The sequence below is a fragment of the Lontra canadensis genome, unplaced genomic scaffold (genome assembly GCF_010015895.1).
Source record: "Lontra canadensis isolate GAN:19392208 unplaced genomic scaffold, GSC_riverotter_1.0 scaffold66, whole genome shotgun sequence".
NCBI classification, from domain to species: Eukaryota; Metazoa; Chordata; class Mammalia; order Carnivora; family Mustelidae; genus Lontra; species Lontra canadensis.
In genome coordinates this window covers 10198089-10215471 of record NW_022631060.1, presented here as the reverse complement: position 1 = coordinate 10215471, position 17383 = coordinate 10198089, and the positions used below count along the sequence as shown (strand labels likewise).

The following is a 17383-nucleotide window of genomic DNA, read 5'->3' as shown; positions in this document are numbered from 1 at the left end:
GGGGGGGTCAGGGAGGGTCAGGGAGGGCTAGAGAGGGTCAGTGAGGGTCGGGGAGGGCCATGGAGGGTCAGGGAGGGTCAGGGAGTGCCAGGGACGGTCAGGGAGGGCCAGGGAGGGCTGGGGGGGGTCAGGGAGGGTCAGTGAGGGTCAGTGAGGGTCGGGGAGGGCCAGGGAGGGTCAGGGAGGGTCAGGGAGTGCCAGGGAGGGCCAGGGAGGGTCAGTGAGGGTCAGGGAGGGCCAGGGAGGGCTGGGGGGTGTCAGGGACGGTCAGGGAGGGTCAGTGAGGGTCAGGGAGGGTCAGGGAGGGCCAGAGCCTTAGCTTCATCCCAGGCCTCCCAAATTCACCTCCTCCCAGCCCCGTCCTTGTGGCCCACTGAGTACCCATGCAGGATTGAGCTGCAGTTCAGAACCGGAGGTCTAGGGAGGGAAGAGACTCTCCAAGGTCCCTCAGCAACTGGGCCTGGGGTGTTTGGGGGGCAGGCAAGGTGGCCCCGCGGGAGCTGGGCTGGAGCTGGGCCAGGTTCCGAAGGGAGGACGGCCTTTGAAGAACAAAGGAGCGGGCTCGGGGTCCCAGCGGGAAAGGCTCCAAGCTGGCAGGGCTGCTTGGACGCTGGCTCTGTTTTCCAAAAACACAGATGGGCCAGGAAGGGGGTCAGAGTGAGGCCGGGAACATGGGCCCCCTCCCCCCCAGGTTCTGATGGCTCAGCAGCGAGTCCACACGGGGCTGGAGGGGGCGGGGCCAGCCCAGAGGCTCGGGGGCTTCTGACCCCCAGGCTGGGGACCTCTAGGCTGGAGTGGTCCGGCTCTCATGGGTTCACAGATGGGGACCCTGAGTGCGGCTGAGGGGCTCGGGCTCAGCCCCTGGTGACCTTGCAATGTCGGTCCGGGGCTCAGCCTCCTGGGTCTGGACATTGGGAGCCTCTCTGGATGAGGAGAGCCGGGAAACAGCACCCACGTCCGCCCCCCGCCTCACGGATTCCAGCTCCGACGTAGTCGTGGGCCCAGCAGTGCCCCCCAGGATGCCAGGTCTCAGCCCAGTGCCTTGGGGGTTGTAGGAACTATGGGGTGACCTGAGTCTGCTGCCCTAGAAGGGGCAGCCTCAGGGACCCCCCCATGGAGCCCTGGAGCCCACTGGGACCTGTCCTCCCCCAGCTGCAGATGGACAGGGGGAGGGATGAGGCTGGCAGGGACCTGGGAGCTACGGGCCCCAGGGGTGTGTGTGGGGACGGTGCGCTGGCGGGACTTGGCGCCAGTGCGGCCTGACCATGCGGCGGTGAGACAATGGGGAGGCCCCCCCATCAGCGTCCACTTTCGAAGGAATCTGCCTCGCTGTCCCTGTGCTGAGGCCAGAAACAATAGTGCTGGAAGGAGGGCGGGGGGAGGCCCGGCCCCCACCACCCTGTTTATCTCCGCGCTTTCCAGACCCCTATCCATCTCCGACCCCAAAATGTTCTTTCTGGAACTGACCTCTCTCCTCTTGGCACTACGTGGGGACGGGGTTGGACAAGGGAAAGAAATACCCCTGCCCCAGCGGGGCCCTGCCTGAGGCCTCCCGGGTCCCAGCGTCCCTGCCTCACCGAAGCCTCCCGGCTCGAGGGGCCAGCTGGCCTGACAGCAAGCACCGGCCCCGCAGCCCCCAGCCCCCAATTCCTCAAAGCCCCGCAGACCCGTGAGCAGAGGGTCCCACTGTACACGGGGCCGCGACGAGCTCAGCCACCGTGTGGGCTAGGGGCTGCTGGAGGAAGCCGCCCCCAGGAACGTCCCACCCAAGGCCCCAGGTCCCCGCCACTCTGGGGCCGGGGCTCAGGCTCTCACTGGAGACCCCCAGAATGCTGGGGACCTGGTGCTTTAGTCCAGCTGCTCCCGCGGGGAGGCCCGGTCCCCAGAGGCTGGGGGCTGAGACCATCCCCGTCCTAAACGCCAAGGCCTCTAAAGCCAGTGTTCCCCAGCCCCGGTGAGTGCCCCCTGGCAGGAACTCGGAGGCGCTCGGACCTCTTCAGAGCCGACTGTTGGCCTGGACAGCACCCAGCGACCGCGTCAAAAGTGGGGCTTTGGTGCCCTCTGCTGGTCACGTCTGTGAATGGCCGCCCCGGCCCCCTCGCTGGCCTGGACAAGTGCCTGCTCCTGGAAGCCACCTGCGCTGGGGGTCTGTCCCGCCTGGGTCCGACGACGGGCTCCCTAAGGGGGCGACACAGGGGTCTCCCCTCCCAGCTGAACGGGACGCAGACCCTGGCCGGGGCTCAGCCGGGGCTCTGCCAGGGGGTCTTTCCGGGAGCTCAGCCCACTGGTCCTTGGTCTCGCTCCCTCTCCTGGGCCAGCCCCCCACCCGGCACCAGGCCTCCAAGGGTGGCAGTGGGGGACGGAGCAATGCTCCAGCATCCCTGAATCTGCCTCCCTTGCCCCTCAGGGTCTGCTCAGGCCTGGAAAACGGCGAGGACGGTAAATATTTACTGACAGGACAGGGCAAATACTGCCCCCAGGGCCAGGAGGAAGGGCCAATTTGTCGGTGCCAGGAGCAGGTGCAATCTGGGGAGCCAGCCTGGAGACGGCACCGCCGGCAGCGTGTCCTCCGTGTGCGGGCACCCGAGGACACACATCCCGGCTCCAGCCTCGGTCTCCCCACCGCACTGGTACTCGTGACGGTGGAACACGGGACAGACGGGAGAGCAAGCGTATGGGGAGGGGTGGGGCTGCAGCATCCCCTGGGAGACCCCGGCCCTCCGGTGAGGGGCTGGGGGACCCAGCATGGTCAAGCGGCTGCTCCTCCACATCCCGCTGTCCGTGGCTAAGAGACATTTGGACAGAATGCCGCTGACGGCAGTGCCCCTGCCAGGCCCGCGGGCGAGGAAAGCCCAGGTTCCAAGGGCAGGCAGGGTCTGAGGCCATGGGACGACTGTCCTCCCAGTTCCCAGAAGGGGCGGAGCCTGGGCCGGGAGGGGGTGGCAGAGCCAAGGTCTGTGGGCCTGGCTTCCATGGGGTGACCTGGGGGCTCTGGGAAACTGGGGCATCTGGGGTTCAGGGCTCAGGGGGGTGCCCAGCAGGAGACTGGGTCTGACCACACCTCTGCCCCCGGGGACCCTGGCAACTGTGGACGTCCACTTCTCCCTGCTTCTGGGATCCACGTGTGGGAGGGGGGTACGGCGAGTCCCCGCCTGCCTTGTCAAGAACACAGCCGTGGGGGACTGAGGGGCTGGTGGGAGAGGCTCGGCAGGAAGGTCTGGGTCTCAGGGCCGCAGTAAGTTTCAGGAGGGAAGTGGGAGACAGGCCCCAGGCAGGGGGCCCAAGAGTGGCCGCACACCATGACCAGGTCTCTTGGGTGGACAACCCCCCCAGTGGACATGAGCCCTCTCCTGAGCCTCCCCCACAACGGAACACCCCCGAACCCCCAGCGGCACCCACGAGCAGCTGCACTGGGGGTCCCACCAGCTGAGAGGGCCCATACACTCCTGCTCCCCGCTCCACGGGATTTGCTGGCACCTGAGGGGGAGGGGGGCCCCTGGGTCATCTTTCAGGGTCTTGCCCACGAGCTGGCCAGCCAGGACATGGGCTTGGCTAACCACTGCTAACCCTGACCCCAGGGGCCTGCTTCCCCATCCCAGCTGCGCCCAGGCCGGCTGTGGGTGCTTACGTACCTCAACTCCCGCGGGACGCCCCTGTCTCTACCCCCGAGGATGGGGCTGCCCGGGTGTGCCCATGGACGATTTGCTGTTGATGCCAGCCGCCTCCTCCCTTCTCTTCCAGGTCCCGTGTCCTGCCCTCAGCTCCAGGGGTGGAGCTAGCTGGGGACCAGCCACGTGGGGGGGGTGATGTCACGGGGAGGGGGTGATGTCACGGGGAGGGGGTGGCCCAGGAGGGAACCAGAGGGCTGCAGGGAGGTCGCCAAGACAGCCAGGCCCTCCCAGGAGGGGGATCTACTTCTGGCCACGAGGCCGCCCCTGAGTGGTCTGCAGACTCAGGGGTCCTGAGCACCCAGTCCCAGGCCCAGCCATCCCGAGCCCCGAGCCCGGGCGGAGCCTTCAGGAGAGGCACAGATTGGTTTGGCCTGGGCGGCCAGCTGGCCGGGCTGGTGAGCAGCCAGGGTGACCCGCTGACCTCCCAGGCCACAGCCAGTCCAGACAGCCCCCAGGCTCTTTGGCACACCAGGTGATGGCCTAGGCGGGGTGCCCAGTGGACCCACACCGGAGGAACCCTAAAGACCTGAATGCCAAGTGACCTCGTCCTTAGGCCCAAGGGCCCTTCTGGGACTGACCACCATGTCTGGGCTGCTGAGCGGGAGGAGAGGGCCGCAGGGCAGCAGGGACACCCGACCCGGGCGCTGTGGGCTGCAGTCCTTGCGGGGACACAGCCGAGACACCCTTGAATGCTGAGCCCAAGGTCCCTGCCCAGTGCCCACAGGGTCCGAGTCTATCCTGCAGCCCAAGCTGCCATTTGGTGGCTCCTGATTCCTCCAGGACACGCATGGGTTCCTCCGGCTGGGTCTGGGCTGGGCTGGGGCGGCCCTGGGCCTGCCCAGAACAGGGGTGGCCTACGGGCACTAGAGCAGCCGCGGGCAGCCTCTTAGGCCCTTCTCTGTCCCCTGCCCCTGCAAGGCCCCGTCCTCCCCTCAGCCTCCATCAGAAACAGCTCCCAAAGTAGAGCACCGCCAGGTTACGTGGGGAGAAATGGCTGTAATGTTCTCCTTCTCTTCCCTTGGAAAGCGCTCTGGGGGCCCTGAGAACTCAAGGCTTTGGCGCTAAGAGAATGTGCTCCCAGCCAGTGCCCCCAGGCCCCCCAGAGCCCCCAGAGCCTCTCTCTGTTCTGTCCTGGGCAACCAGGGGCCGTGGGGGCCTCCCAGCACCCGGGGCGGGGGGGGAGCTTACCCACGGGCGCCCAGCGAGCAGGGGCTGAGCTTGGAGGGCCTGGTGCAGAGAGCAGGATGGGGGTCTCTGGAAGGTACCCCCCGGCCGCCGCCTCCGGCCCATGCCACACAGACAACGCCAGCCAGGCTCATTCAAGGCTTTATTAACTCGCTTGGGGTGCAGGGCGCGGAAGGTCCCGGGGACGCCGGTGCCTGGGGCGCGCGTCCTAGTTGCAGTAGTTCTCAAGCTGGTAGAGGGAGCAGATGCTGGTGCAGCACTGTTCCACGATGCCGCGCTTCTGCAGGGCCCCCTCCAGACCCAGGGCCAGGCCGCCCGCGCCAGGCGGCCCGCCCAGCTCCGCGTCCCTCGCTGCGGGAGCAAGGCGGGCCGCGGGTCAGGGAGAGAACGCACTCCCCTGCCTGTCCCCGTCCCAGGCCCCCCCCACCGGACCCCAGGCCCCCCCGGGGTGGTGCCAAGGCCAGAGCCCGCACGTGTCCTCGCTGCCCCACACGCGCCAGGTCGCAGGTCTTGCAGGACGTGACAGAGGGAATGTCATTGTTCTTTTTAACACTCCCACCTGACATCCCCCGGGGGCCAGGGGCGGGCCTCACCCTGCAGGTCCTCTGCCTCCCTGCGGGCCTTGGGCGTGTAGAAGAAGCCGCGCTCCCCACACACCAGGTACAGAGCTTCCACCAGGTGGGACCCACACAGGTGCTGGTTCACGAAGGCTGCGGTCGGGGCCGGCGCCCAGAGGGCCAGCAAGGCCAGCAGGGGCAGGACACGCATCCAGAGGGCCATGGCGGGGGACAGGGACCTGGGGGATAGACACAGTTGAGGCTGGAAGGGGCATGTGTCCCAGCCAGGACCCCTCACCCTGTGCTCACCCCCCAAACGCTCTGAGGCAGGAGCTCTCGTGCTTCTGGGGCCCAGACACCCCACACAAGGAGCCCACGGGGACAGACCTGCTAGCTGTCCAGGTCAGGGTGCAGCTGGTCCTGGGGGTTGGCGGCCACGGGGCCCTCCTGGCTTTATAGTCCCTGACCCCAGCTCCTGGCCCATTAGGGCCCCCAGTCAGGGCGGCAGATGGCGGGGGGCTGAGGTGGCGATTTCTGGATCATTTCCCCTGTGCTGGGGCCGCGGGAGCCACTCCTGGCTGTCAGCTCCTCCTGGCTGCGGGGTCATTAGAGTCCTAACGAGGGGCCTGATGGCCACTCGCAGCTGGCCCAAATGTCTCCACCCCCCGCGGCCTTGCCTGAGCCACATTTTCCACATTAGTCCAGGGGAGCTGGGGCCAAGAGGAGGGGGCTTGTCCTGCCTGGTCCCTGGACCCCTCACAGTCCTTGGTCTGGCCCCCGGGCCCCTCGGATGGTGCAAGGCCGTGGGGGGTGGGGGGAGCACCCCGTCCCTGCCCCGTCCCTGCTCACGGTCCCACCCCCACCCCAGCACAGGAGCCTTGCCGAGACCCTCAGCGCCCAGGGCGCTGCCCTGAGCCGAGTGTGGGGACCAGCCGCGGTGTGGACACTCGGGCTAGGCCTCCTCTCTGCTATGGGGGTAGCACGTAGCCCTGCCCACACTCCTTCTCCGTGCCACCCCTGTTTCTGGTGGGCCTGTCCAGCTCCCCACACTACCCCTTTCAGACCAGCGACTTCCTTGGCTGTCATATGGTTTGGGCCCCTGGGGTGCTCCCCTGTCCCCTGGACAGGACGAGGAGAGAGGTCAGGAACCGCCCCCCCACCCGCCATCTCTAGCCATTTCTTGCCACCAGGGTGTGTCTGTGACAAGCTGAGTCCTGCCTCCTCCTGTTGCCTCAGACCAAGGCCCCAGGGGGTGTCAGGGCCAGCCCTCAGCCCTTCCCCAGGTCTCAGCGGGGATCACAGCCCTCAAAGATGGCCCCACCAGCGTCTCATGGGCTGAAGAAATGCAGGTATTGGAGGCCTGGGCATGTGCGAGGTGCTTAAGGCACAGGTGATGGACAGACAGACCACCGGGGAGGGCTGGGGAGAAGTCTCTGTCTGGGAGGGCCCTGATGGGTGATTAGGAGTTTGCCGGGACTGACATCCTAAAAGCTTCATGCCAGGGCCCTGGCGGGGTGGGGCGGGGATGGCTGCCAGGAGTGAGCAGGGCCTGGGAGACAGGCGGGCATTTCCCACCCCGCAGCAGGGAAGAGGGAAACCCCAGGCTGCTCTCTCCGAGGACAGGGCAAAGTGGGAGGAGTGAGCCCCTGGGCTAGGCCAGCCCTGGAGGATGTGGGGGGCTCCAGCTGGAGGGCCATATCCAGACCCCTCGAGTGAGCCAAGGGACATCTTACACAGCCCGAATCCTGCCGCAGCCGCCTTGCTGGGACTCAGGCCCAGAGATGTCATCTGTGAACCAGCTGGTGGGACGCCTCCGGGCCCATCCCTGCACCTGCTACGGGCTGGCCCCTGTGCCCCTGTCCTCTAGTGGGGACACCCGGCTTGTGGGGAGGGCCCAGCCTGTAGCCCTGCCTTGGAATTGCACCCCCCAAATCCAGAGCTGTGAACCCCAGGTGGGGCTCCCTGGGCCCCCTGCCCCCACGCTGCCACACCACGGGGATGAGGCCCCCTTCGCCCCCGAGCTGCTGGGGGCTCGGCACAGGCTAGTCCTCTGGGGCAAGCAGGGTGTCTTCTCTCTGGCTGGGGCGGCCCGGTGAGGTCTCGGAGGAGGAGGGAGGCGGAAGAGAGACCTGGGGGCGAGGCTGGGAGCAGGGTGCGAGCCCAGGCCGGCGCACAGACTCAGAGGGAGGCGCTGGGAGGGCTGCTTCCTTTTATTGAGGCTGTGAGCGGGCGATGTGGGCGGGACACGGACACCGCGGGCGGGGCGGGGCAGGGCGGGTGGAGTCTGCGGGGTGCCTTCCAGCAGGGGGTCTCTCTGGTGGGCTCTTGGGCGTCCAGTGACCCCACCCCTCCCCTGGCCAGCGGCCGGGGGCAGGCCGGGGACGGGCGGGGGGAAACCTCAGGACCTCCCCTGGGCTCCTAGCCGAGGGCGCCCAGTGCACGTGTGAGGGTGTACAGCTCGTCCTGCAGACTCTCCAGGGACCGCCGGACCGCCTGGGGACTGTCCAGCACGTCGATGGCCAGCGTGTACGGGTCAAACTTCACAGAGAAGGGGCGCTGGATGCGGGAAGCGTAGTCCCTGGGGCGGGGGATGGAGCTTCGGTCAGCCGGTGGGGCTTGGGGGCACTGGGGAGGTGGGGGGTCAGGGCCGGCTTGGGGCAGGGAGGTGGTCCCCAGTAGAGGGCCTCCTTCATCAGTGTAGGACAAGAGATGCCCGGGCCCCAAAAGCTCCTTGTGACCAACTGATTAGACAAGACGGGGGACCGAGGCCTGCTCTGAGTGGGGGGCAGGGGAAGGACAGGCCTTTCCTCTGCTGGACCCCAAGCCCACCCCACCCCTCTGGAGGCCTTCCTGGGCTGTGTGCCCCAGAGAGCCCCAGGTCTGTTTCTGTCCCCACATTTGCTTGTAGGATCCAGCCCTCCCTTCCTGTCCTCCTGTCCACGCCGCTCCTGTCCTCTGGGACTCAGTTTCCCCTGGTTGGAAAATAAAGCTCTTTCCGAGGATGAGTGAGTGGGAGGCATCAGGCTTCGCCCCTCCCAGACACCTCTGGTCATGCACCCTCAGCCCCCGCTCTGGAGACTCCTTGCTCCCTCCAGGCCCCCTGGGCTTCCCCTACCCGCCTTCAGCCACCCCTGCCCCTCCTCTGTGCCAACCGGGTGGCCCCAGCTGTTCTAAAGGCAGGAGGCTGGGAAGGGTCCCACACACCCTTCGTAGAAAGGTCACACTCTACCTCCTCAAACCTGGCCTTGACCTGGCCACCGGTCTGGCAGCTCTCCCCCTCCTGCCCCCGGGGACTTTGGGGGGGGGGGTCCTCCTGTGGGAGGGGTGTGCACACCCGGCGCTGCTTGCCGGCTGGCCCTGTCTGGCCCTGTCTGGGAGTGGGGGGAGGGTCTCGGCCCTGGGAGCCCCGGCCCACCTGAGCTTGCTCTTGGCGTCGCTGAAACTTTCGGACACAAAGTACACGGACTGGTAGGTCTGGTCCTGGTACGGCTGCACGGCTACGGCGTCGGGGTCAAAGGCCCGGATCTCGGGCTCCTCAGACAGAGAGTGCTGGGGGGAGGCCGTAGGTCACAGGACCCCCACACCCCAGGCCTGGAGGGAACGGGAGCACCGCGGCCTGACCCCACACCCTCCCACCCAGGGGTCCTCTTGAGGCCTGGGGATCGTGAGGGTGGGACAGGGCAGGACCAGCTTCCTCGGCGGTCCCTGGCTCCCACCTCCCCGGGAGCCCCAGTGTGAGCACCCTTCCGGCCCGCGGCCGCTGCAGGGGCCAGCCTCACCAGGAGCTCCCCGTAGGAGGACAGCAGCCCAGCGCCGTAGGCCTTCACCTCGCCATCCTGCTTGCACAACCCGAACTCCACCGTGAACCAGTACAGCTGGTGGGGACAGACGGAGCTTTGGCACAGACAGCCGCCACCCCACCAGCCCATGACTCTCAGCCCTGCCACACACCACCCCGGCAGGGCCTGGCTGGGCTCCGGGGTTCACAACGTGAAGGGGGCACTCACTCCCTGGACAGAAGTGGGACCTCAGTCCAGAACGGGTCCCCCCCACCTGAACCCAGGTGTCCTGAGCGCGCCCCCCTAGGCCCTGCCAGGAAGGCACCCACCGTGGACAGCTTCTCGATTTCCTCATCGGAAGCCCCCAAGGAGGCCAGCCCGATGTCCTGTGGAGGCAGGAAGGGAGCAACTCAGCCCACCCCTGCATGGGTGCCCGCGTGGGGCAAGGATGCTCCAGGGGCCCCCTGGACACTCCCCAGAACGCAAGGACCCTCTGGGGATTCGGAGACCCTCCCAGGATATGGGGATCCTCCCAGGATGGGGGATCTTTCCAAGATGCAGAGATGCCCCTGGAATCCAGGGACCCTCCCAGGAGCAGGCGAGGGGCCAGGACCCTTCTCCGCGGTTTTCCAGGCAGCCAGCAGGTGGCAGCACAGGCCATAAGACTTCCCAACCCCCCCGCCCCCCGGCCCCCACCCCGCCAACAACCCCTCCTGAACCTCCCCCCCGCCCCGCTCCCTGTTTTCTCTGCACCGTGGGGGCTGGCTCCTCATTTTTACAAGGTTGTTTTCCCAGAATGGGACCCCCGCCCCTCTATTCCAGGATGATGCCGTCCCCCTGAAGCCTCTGGGACCCAGGCAGTCACCGTCCAGCTCCAGAGGGGCTCGGGCATGGTGCCAGGGTGGAGGGGCACGGGGCGGGGGGGCAGGCAGCACCGATCGCTGGCCCCCACAGTCCCCAGGCCCCAGCCCTGGACCACAGCGGCCCCCACCTGAGGCCTCTAGGACACACCTGGGAGAACTGAGCAAAGGTGCGGTCGGCCAGCATAGGCACGTGCCCCAGCAGCTCGTGGCAGCAGTCCCTGTGGGAGTGGGGAGACGGGTGGCACTGGGGCTGGGGGGCCAGCAGCCCCGCCCCCACACCCTCCCTCCAGGCTCCGTGGGCTTGGCGCCAGGCACGCGCCAGCCCCGTGGCGCGAGGTTGGCAGCAGGTGCACGGCAGGGCGCGGGGGCGGGGTGCACTCACGGCTCGGGGGAGTGCATGGGGGAGGACCCGTGCCGGATGTACTGTGTGCACTGGAACACTCGGAAGGCCAGGCTGGCCAGGAAGTCCCGGGCGGACAGCAGGCCGGCCACTGGCCGCAGCTGGAAGCCCGTCCGCTCTGCAGGGACCACGGCGGGGGGGGCGGTCAGTGCAGGCTGGGGGGCACCCCCCTCCCACGGGGCTCTCCCCGGCAGTGCACACCCTTCAGGAAGCGGGACACGTCCTCCAGCTGGGGGATGCTGTCCTCCCGGTACCCGCTGAAGCGTTCCAGCAGCTGGAAGGCCTCCAGGTGCTCCCGGCAGGCGTGGGTGACGTACAGGCCCTTGAGGGTGGTGTAGACCTCCTTCCTGCGGGCGAGGGTCTCAGGCCTCAGTGCCTGCTGGCCCGGCCCCTCCCCACATCGGGCAGCCCTCCCTGTGGGAGCTCTGCTCTGCCCCCTGGGAGGCTCTGCGGGGGCACCCACTGCCGGCCTCTCGCTGGGCCCTGAAGACCCTGGCCACTGGGGGATCCGAGGGACAGAGGGCCATGGGGACACCCGGACCCAGCAGTAGCCTCTCCTTCCAGGCGGATGGTCAGGGCCTTCTCAGGCGGCCCTCCCTGTCCCCTCCGCCCCAGCAGGGGCCCCGGGGTCTTACCAGGTGGCTATCTCCTCGGCCGTGTACTCCACACGGGGAATGGGGTCGCCACTGCAGACAGGGCGTGTGGTCAGCGAGGAGCCCTCGGGGAGGGCGAGCAGGGGCGGGCAGGAGGGGCTCGGAGCCTCAGCAGGTGCCTGCTTCACTCAGCTGGGACTTGGGGGCCCGAGCCAGTGACCACAGGGACGGTGCTGGTGACCGAGATGGCCCTCGCCCTGCTGCTGTGGAGCTCTGGGGTGGGGTCGGGGTCCCCGAGGGCCTTACTGCTTGTACTGGAACGCGATCTCCGCGATCAGCTTCCGGCGCTGGCGGTACGCCTGGTCCGAGAAACCCTGGCCAGAGAGTGTCCGATGTGCTCAGGAGGCTACCAGGTGCCCCTTCCCTGCCCACCACCCCCTACCCTGCCCGCCACCCCCTTCCTGCCACACTGGTGGGGCTCCTGGGGGCTGCCGCTAAGCTCGGCCAGCACCAGCTCACCGGGTGATCCAAGTCCAGGTCAGGGTCAAACTTGGTGACCAGATGGTGGCACTTGTCCAGTTCGGAAACTTTCCTCGGGAACCAGAGGACTTCAAGGAGGGCAGAGGGAACAGGGGCCTGTGTGAGTGTCAGGCTGACCCAGAAGCAGCGTCCCCTGGGTCTTCCTCAGAGTGAGGGGGGACGTGACAGCTGGAAGGTCCCAGAGGGCCTGAGCTGGCAGGGGTGGGGGGACCCAGGCCGCACATGTGGTCACCCCAGGGGTCCCCTGCCGGAGCCTCTGCACCTCCGTCTCAAGGTCACGGGTTGCCCACAAGGACAGAGGAAGCAGCCTCACCCTTGTTCTCCCCGGCGCCACGCACGTCCTCTGCCACCCGGCGCACGGAGCTGAGCAGGGCGGGCAGGTCGGCGCTGGGCACCTCGCAGCGCACGAAGTACTCGAGGTGGGGGCCCCCTGCCCTTGGCCTCTGCGCGGGCCGGGTCTCCAGGTGGTGGATTTGGGCTTCAAACGTCTTAGGGAACAAGGAAGAGACAGAGAGAGGGAGAGAGAGACAGAGACAGGGAGAGAGAGACAGAGGGATGGAGAGAGACAAAGATGGAGAAAGAGACAGAGAGGGAGAGACAGAGAAAGGGAGAGACAAAGAGAGAGATGGCGAGAGAGACAGAAAGAAAGAGACAGAGAGGAAGAGACAGAGAGAGATGGCAAGAGAGACAAGAGATGGAAAGAGATAGAGAGATAGAGACAGAGAGGGAGAGACAGAGAAATGGAGAGATAGAGAGAGAAGGAGAGAGACAGGGAGACAGACCCAGGGAGGGAGGGGAGATGGGGAGATGGGAAGGAGGAAGCACCACGGGTCAGCTCCCAGGTCTCGCCCCGCGGCCTCGCCCCGGACATCCTCTCCCAGGAACACCCAGGCCGTCCTCCATACTCCGGTCAGAGCCTGCGCCCTGGGGAGGGCTCACGGCCGGGGGATGGGGTTTCGTCCGGTTTGTGTGATGGGGGTCATCCCTGCAGCCCCTCAACCCAGTGTTCTGGGAGATGTGACGTGTCCCTCAGCCACACCCAGACCACCTGAGTCCCCAGCCGCTGGCTGGAAGGTCCGCCACCCTGGTGGCCTGATCAGGGACTGGGGGTGGGCCCTGGACCCTGCTGTGGCCCCCGTGGCCTGGGGGCTCCAGCCCCTGCTCAGCACCAGCCTGGCAGAGCGGTCCGCCCCTGCCACCTCCTGTCGCCCAGCAACGAGGGCACATGTGTCTTGATGGGCCCTCGGGCCACTCGGCTGTCCAGGAGCTGGAGTCCAGCTCTAATGTCATTTGAGCGCCTATGCCAGGAACCTGTGTCCCGCCTGGCCTGGTGTGACCCAGACAGCTAGTACCATCAGCCACCGCATTAGCCGGAGCCCATCAGGGGCAGGCGGGGGCGGGGACCCCGACTTTCCAGGCTGCCCTGCTGGGAGCCACACTTTCTCACCTGTGCATTACCCTGTGTGTGACCCAGTGGGGGTGAGGGTGACAGGGAGTCAGGCCTCAGCTCAGGACTTGGCTCAGGGATTTCCTGAGACCATGAGGGGGACTGTGAGGACCTTGGGACCTCCAGAGCTCTCGGGGGTGCAAAGCCCCAGGCCCAGGGCTCCTGGGACCCTCTCCACTCACGCCCCTCAGTGGCCCCGGGCAGCCGTGCTTCTGTATGAGTCCCGTGGAGGGGACACCATGTCCACACCAGCCACACCGCCCCTGCCAGCCTCACCTCAAATGCCTTCACGGCCCGGGACAGGGACGCGGTCTTGGCGCCACGAAGGGTGAAGAGAAGGTTCAGCATGGCCTTCCCGTCCTTGTCCTTGAAAACCGCAGCCTCTAGGGGGTCCCCGGGCTCTGAGGAAGCAGCTGACACGGCCTCGGCCTTCTCTCGCTCCTTGCGGGCGTCCTCAATGAGGCTTTGTCGCCGCCCGATGAAGCGCGGGGACTGTGGGGACAGGACATGCCCAGCTGCCCTGCACACGGCCGCCCTGTCCCCGGTTCTGACCCCTGGCGTCTTTGAGCACCTGCTGTGTCCACGGGCGGGACCGGCCGCCCAGGCCTCACCAGCTGGGACACAACGAAGAGCCTGTCTCCACCTGATGGGGGGCACGGCCAGGAAGAGTCGGGCCACAGCACGGGGGCAGGCGTGGCTGGGGGATGTGCCCACAACACCCACGTGCTGCATGGCCTCTGTCCCCGGTCGACAACCGGACGAGGTGACAGGTGTGACTCAGGGCCCTGAGGTGGACACCGGCCAGAGCACTGGGGAGGCAGGGAACGTGGGGCCTGGTTCCTGGGAGGGAACCAGGTTGGGGAGTGCCTGCGAGGCTGGGTGGGCCCTGGGAGCTGGGGGGCGGGTGGTTTGCAGAACCCAAACCGTGTTTGCATTCAAGACGTAGGACAAGGCCCATCTGAAATGCGTGGGAGCTGATTTTTCTGGCACAACCCTGAGGACGCACAAGACCACTCTTCCGGCCCGAGTGTCCTCCAATCCCCCGGTCTCCTGGAGCTGGGGATGCTGGGCACAGACCTCCTGCCCTTGGGGACCGTCCTGGGGGCCAGGGGTCCCGGGGTGGCCAGGTGGGGGAGGTGGGGTTCAAGACAGGAGGTCACAGGTGGGCATGAACGGGTGGCCGGTGGACAGGTGGATGACGATGGCAATCGCCCATGAGCCCCAGTTACCCCTGGGCTCGGGATTGGGGTCTGACCCTCTGTGTGGCCGGCACCTCCCGCAAGGAGCTGCCACCAGGGCCCAGGACATTGTCACACACACACCAGGGAGGGGCCCCCTCAGAGCTTTGACCACCCCACAGTGGGGCGGTCAGGGGGCGCCTCCCAGCCTGGGCAGAGCAGGTGCTCAGGGCCAGGACCCCACCCCGTGGCCAGGTCTGGGGCGTCGTGTGGACCCCGAGTCCAGGTCCCCTGCCAGCCTTCGGGGGACACCTCCGTGCTTCCGGCCCATGTTGGCCATCAGGCCCCGGCGGCCCCCTTACCATGATGGCTTCGGCCTGCTTGGAGTCCAGCTCGGAGACAGCCCTGCGGAAGCCCTTGGCCTGTGGTGAGGCGGCGTTGGGAGTGGGCATGGCGCCGGCGTCGGTCCGGGGCTCGCCTCCAGCAGCCCTCTGCCGGGCGGCCTCTTATAGACTGAGCTGACGTCAAGGCCCCAGTGGGTCCCCCACCTCCCACCTCCTTGCATCCTCCCTGCCGCCTGAGGGAGGCGGTGGGCGGGAGCGAAGACGGGAAGACGAGCTGGAGAAAGGGCTCTGTCCCATTAAATCTAATTGCAGCCCCGCCGGAGGCACCCAGCAGGGGCAGCCGCCCTCGCTCTGAATCATCTCGGCTCCAGAGGACGGGCTCTGCCGGGCTGGGGACAGCTGGGTCCCCTTAGCTCCAAGCCCTGTGGGGAGACGGGGGTACACAGGGAGGTGCTGTCTGGGTGCCCCGAGAGTGCACGTGGCAGGTGGCCCAGAGACCCCCGAGAGGAGAAACCGACTCGCACCTCAGATGCTGGGAGCACGTCTGCTTTTCCAGAAGGCTCTTCACCAGACTTCCCAGCAAGGTGCCCGGCCTGCTTCCATTAGATGCCACCCACAGGAGTGTCACGGGTCCCTCGTCCCGTTTCCCTGGGCCTGGATGCCCAGGCTCAGCCAGTGAGACATGGAACGTTCCAGAAGGGCCCATCCCTCCAGTGTGAGGAGCCCAGAAAGCAGAGGGAGGGACGTCTATAACAATTGTCCCCTGGTCTCTGTGTCCTGTCTCCTCTGGCCAGCAGCACACCCTCTTGTGGCCCACCCAAGGCCCCCCGTCCCCCCCCAAGGCCCTCTGACCATTTCTCATTCCAGGAATACACCCATCCCCGAGTGTCAAGGGGCCTGGTCCCAGAGACGGGGGGCCAGGAGGGGAGCCTCTGCATCAACCTGCCAGGGACGCTGTGGGCCGCAGGGCGGGGACATTTTGGCCGAGACCTCCGGTAGCTCCCAGGTGATTTGGAGACGAGTTCCTCTTGGGAAAGGCGCTCTCTGAAGGCGCATCTCCTTGGTGCCCTGGGCACTGTGGGGTTAGCAGGGACAGTCTAGCCAGAGCCTACCTGGGAGGTGTAGTGTGGAGAGAGGGGAGGACCCCCACCAGGACACCACCCCCGCCTGACGGGGCTGCCGCAGGAGGTGTGCCTTCTGCCGTCGGGCAGACCAGGGCGACAGCTCCTGGACTCCCACTCCTTACCCCCACAGATCCGCTCCTGGCTGGCCACCCCTCTCCTCCAGGACCTTCCCCCAAACTGGTCTGACCACGGTACTTTCTTACTTCCCCACCCTTTATGGCTCCCCACGGTCCTCTGGAAGCAGCTGGGGAGCTCCGTCAGTGCAGGGGGACGCGCCTCCTCCCAGCTCCCCCTGCTGCTCTTCTCACCCTCGGCTGTCCCCACTTCCCGCTCCAGGAGGGCCTGGGGGTCCGTGATACCCAGTGTGCCCTATTCACCGCCTTCTTCTCCTGGTGAGCTCCTACGCATTCCACAAAACCCAGCTCAGCCGCCGTTCATCCGGTGAAGTCTACCCTTTCTTGTTGCTGATGTTAGCCTCCCTCCTCCGCTCCCCTGGCTCGTTCCTCCTCCTCTGCAAACACCCTGAGGCCAGGACCCCGGCTGCCGGGCCCCCTGTGTCTCTTGGTGCCTTGTCTGGGCGCCGGCCTGACTCATTGCCTAGGCGCCGGGCTCAAGGGCACGTCTCAGCAGCCACTGCTGCTGGGGACCAGGCCCCAGCAGGTCTTCCATGGGGATGTCTGTATACCCTGAAGGCACTAGAAGAATTTGCTCTGAGACCCCAGGGTGCGGCCAGGGCCAGGCTCTACCCCAGGGCACTCACCCAGAGGCCTGTCCACTCCCACTGCCCCAGCAGCACCCCCGAGCCCCTGAGGCCCCCAGCCAGCACGCAGGCCTCCTAGAACTCTGAGCAGGCTCTCCTCTGCCCCCTCCAGGGTGGGCTGCCAGGGACCCCTTAGGAATGCGGATGCAGGCCCCCCAGTTTGCCCAGGGGGCGCCGGGCAGGGGGGTCAGCGCCGCCCAGGACGGACGAGCAGCTGAGTGTGGATTTAACCTTTCGGCAAATGTCTTCTGCTGACACGAATATTGTTTTTTAATTCCTTTGCCTACCTGAGCCAGTGTGGGCGTGCGCGGAAGCTCCGTGGGAGCTAAGCTTCCTTCCCCGGGGCCGGGTGTCCGTGGGCAGGAGGGCAGAAGCCGTGGACACCCTCCCGATGGGCACACTGCCCCTGCTGGCCTCCGGCTTCACCCCACCCAGTGTCTGTCTGTCCACGCACACAGGGGTCCATCCTGGGAAGCCTTTCCCCCACACACCTGCCCTGTAGGGCTGTCCGACCACACTGGACCCCATCCGAGCCCCTCCTCCACACCCTCAGGTCACCCCCGGCAGCATCTTCTTTCCTGGCTAGACACTGTCTCGTCCTCTCACCTGCCCATGGGCCCCCCTGCAGTCAGGGTATCCCCGGCTCAAGTCCAGAGGGAGATCTGCAGTGCCTGCCTGCAGATAGCTGAGGCCTCCATAGACCCATTCTGCAGACAGGACACTGAGGCCCCAGGCGGGTGATTTCTCTGGGTCCTGCAGTCTCTCAAGCCCAGGACCCCCAGCTCCCGGACGTGGTCCTTCTTCGGATCCAGGGCCTCGGGCCACAAGGGGAGGGATCTAAGGGGCAGACGGAGACGAGAAGCCCCTGCCCCACACCACCGCAGAAGAGGAGGGCACCAGAGGAGGACACGGGGTCCCTGCAGCCCAGACAGCCCTGGGCCG

The 17383-nt window shown here is 66.9% G+C and overlaps 2 protein-coding genes across 2 annotated transcripts; both read right to left on the bottom strand.

The window, feature by feature from the left end:
* Window positions 1-5064: 5064 nt before the first annotated feature.
* On the bottom strand, window positions 5065-5815 carry INS (insulin). The gene is made up of 3 exons (XM_032879769.1): window positions 5801-5815; window positions 5450-5652; window positions 5065-5207 (listed from the first exon to the last, which is right to left on the bottom strand). The coding sequence occupies exons 2-3, from the start codon at window positions 5634-5636 to the stop codon at window positions 5065-5067; spliced, it is 330 nt and encodes a 109-aa protein (XP_032735660.1). The 5' UTR covers window positions 5637-5652; window positions 5801-5815.
* Window positions 5816-7831: 2016 nt separating this feature from the next.
* TH (tyrosine hydroxylase) lies at window positions 7832-14675 on the bottom strand. Its single transcript, XM_032879091.1, has 13 exons — window positions 14576-14675; window positions 13312-13527; window positions 11902-12076; window positions 11568-11656; window positions 11355-11422; window positions 11091-11141; window positions 10657-10802; window positions 10438-10573; window positions 10204-10273; window positions 9522-9578; window positions 9193-9288; window positions 8829-8962; window positions 7832-7991 (listed from the first exon to the last, which is right to left on the bottom strand). The coding sequence occupies exons 1-13, from the start codon at window positions 14663-14665 to the stop codon at window positions 7832-7834; spliced, it is 1488 nt and encodes a 495-aa protein (XP_032734982.1). The 5' UTR covers window positions 14666-14675.
* Between the last annotated feature and the right edge of the window lie 2708 nt (window positions 14676-17383).

Bases quoted from the DNA above. Each gene is read 5' to 3' on its own strand.
- INS (XM_032879769.1), bottom strand. From the start codon at position 5,636: ATGGCCCTCTGGATGCGTGTCCTGCCCCTGCTGGCCTTGCTGGCCCTC. The intron at 5,208-5,449 runs GTGAGGCCCGCC...TTGCTCCCGCAG, and splicing joins GGAGGCAGAGGACCTGCAGG to CGAGGGACGCGGAGCTGGGC.
- TH (XM_032879091.1), bottom strand. From the start codon at position 14,665: ATGCCCACTCCCAACGCCGCCTCACCACAGGCCAAGGGCTTCCGCAGG. The intron at 12,077-13,311 runs GTGAGGCTGGCA...TTGTTCCCTAAG, and splicing joins GGGCCGTGAAGGCATTTGAG to ACGTTTGAAGCCCAAATCCA. The intron at 10,274-10,437 runs GTGAGTGCACCC...CCACTCCCACAG, and splicing joins CCCATGCACTCCCCCGAGCC to GGACTGCTGCCACGAGCTGC.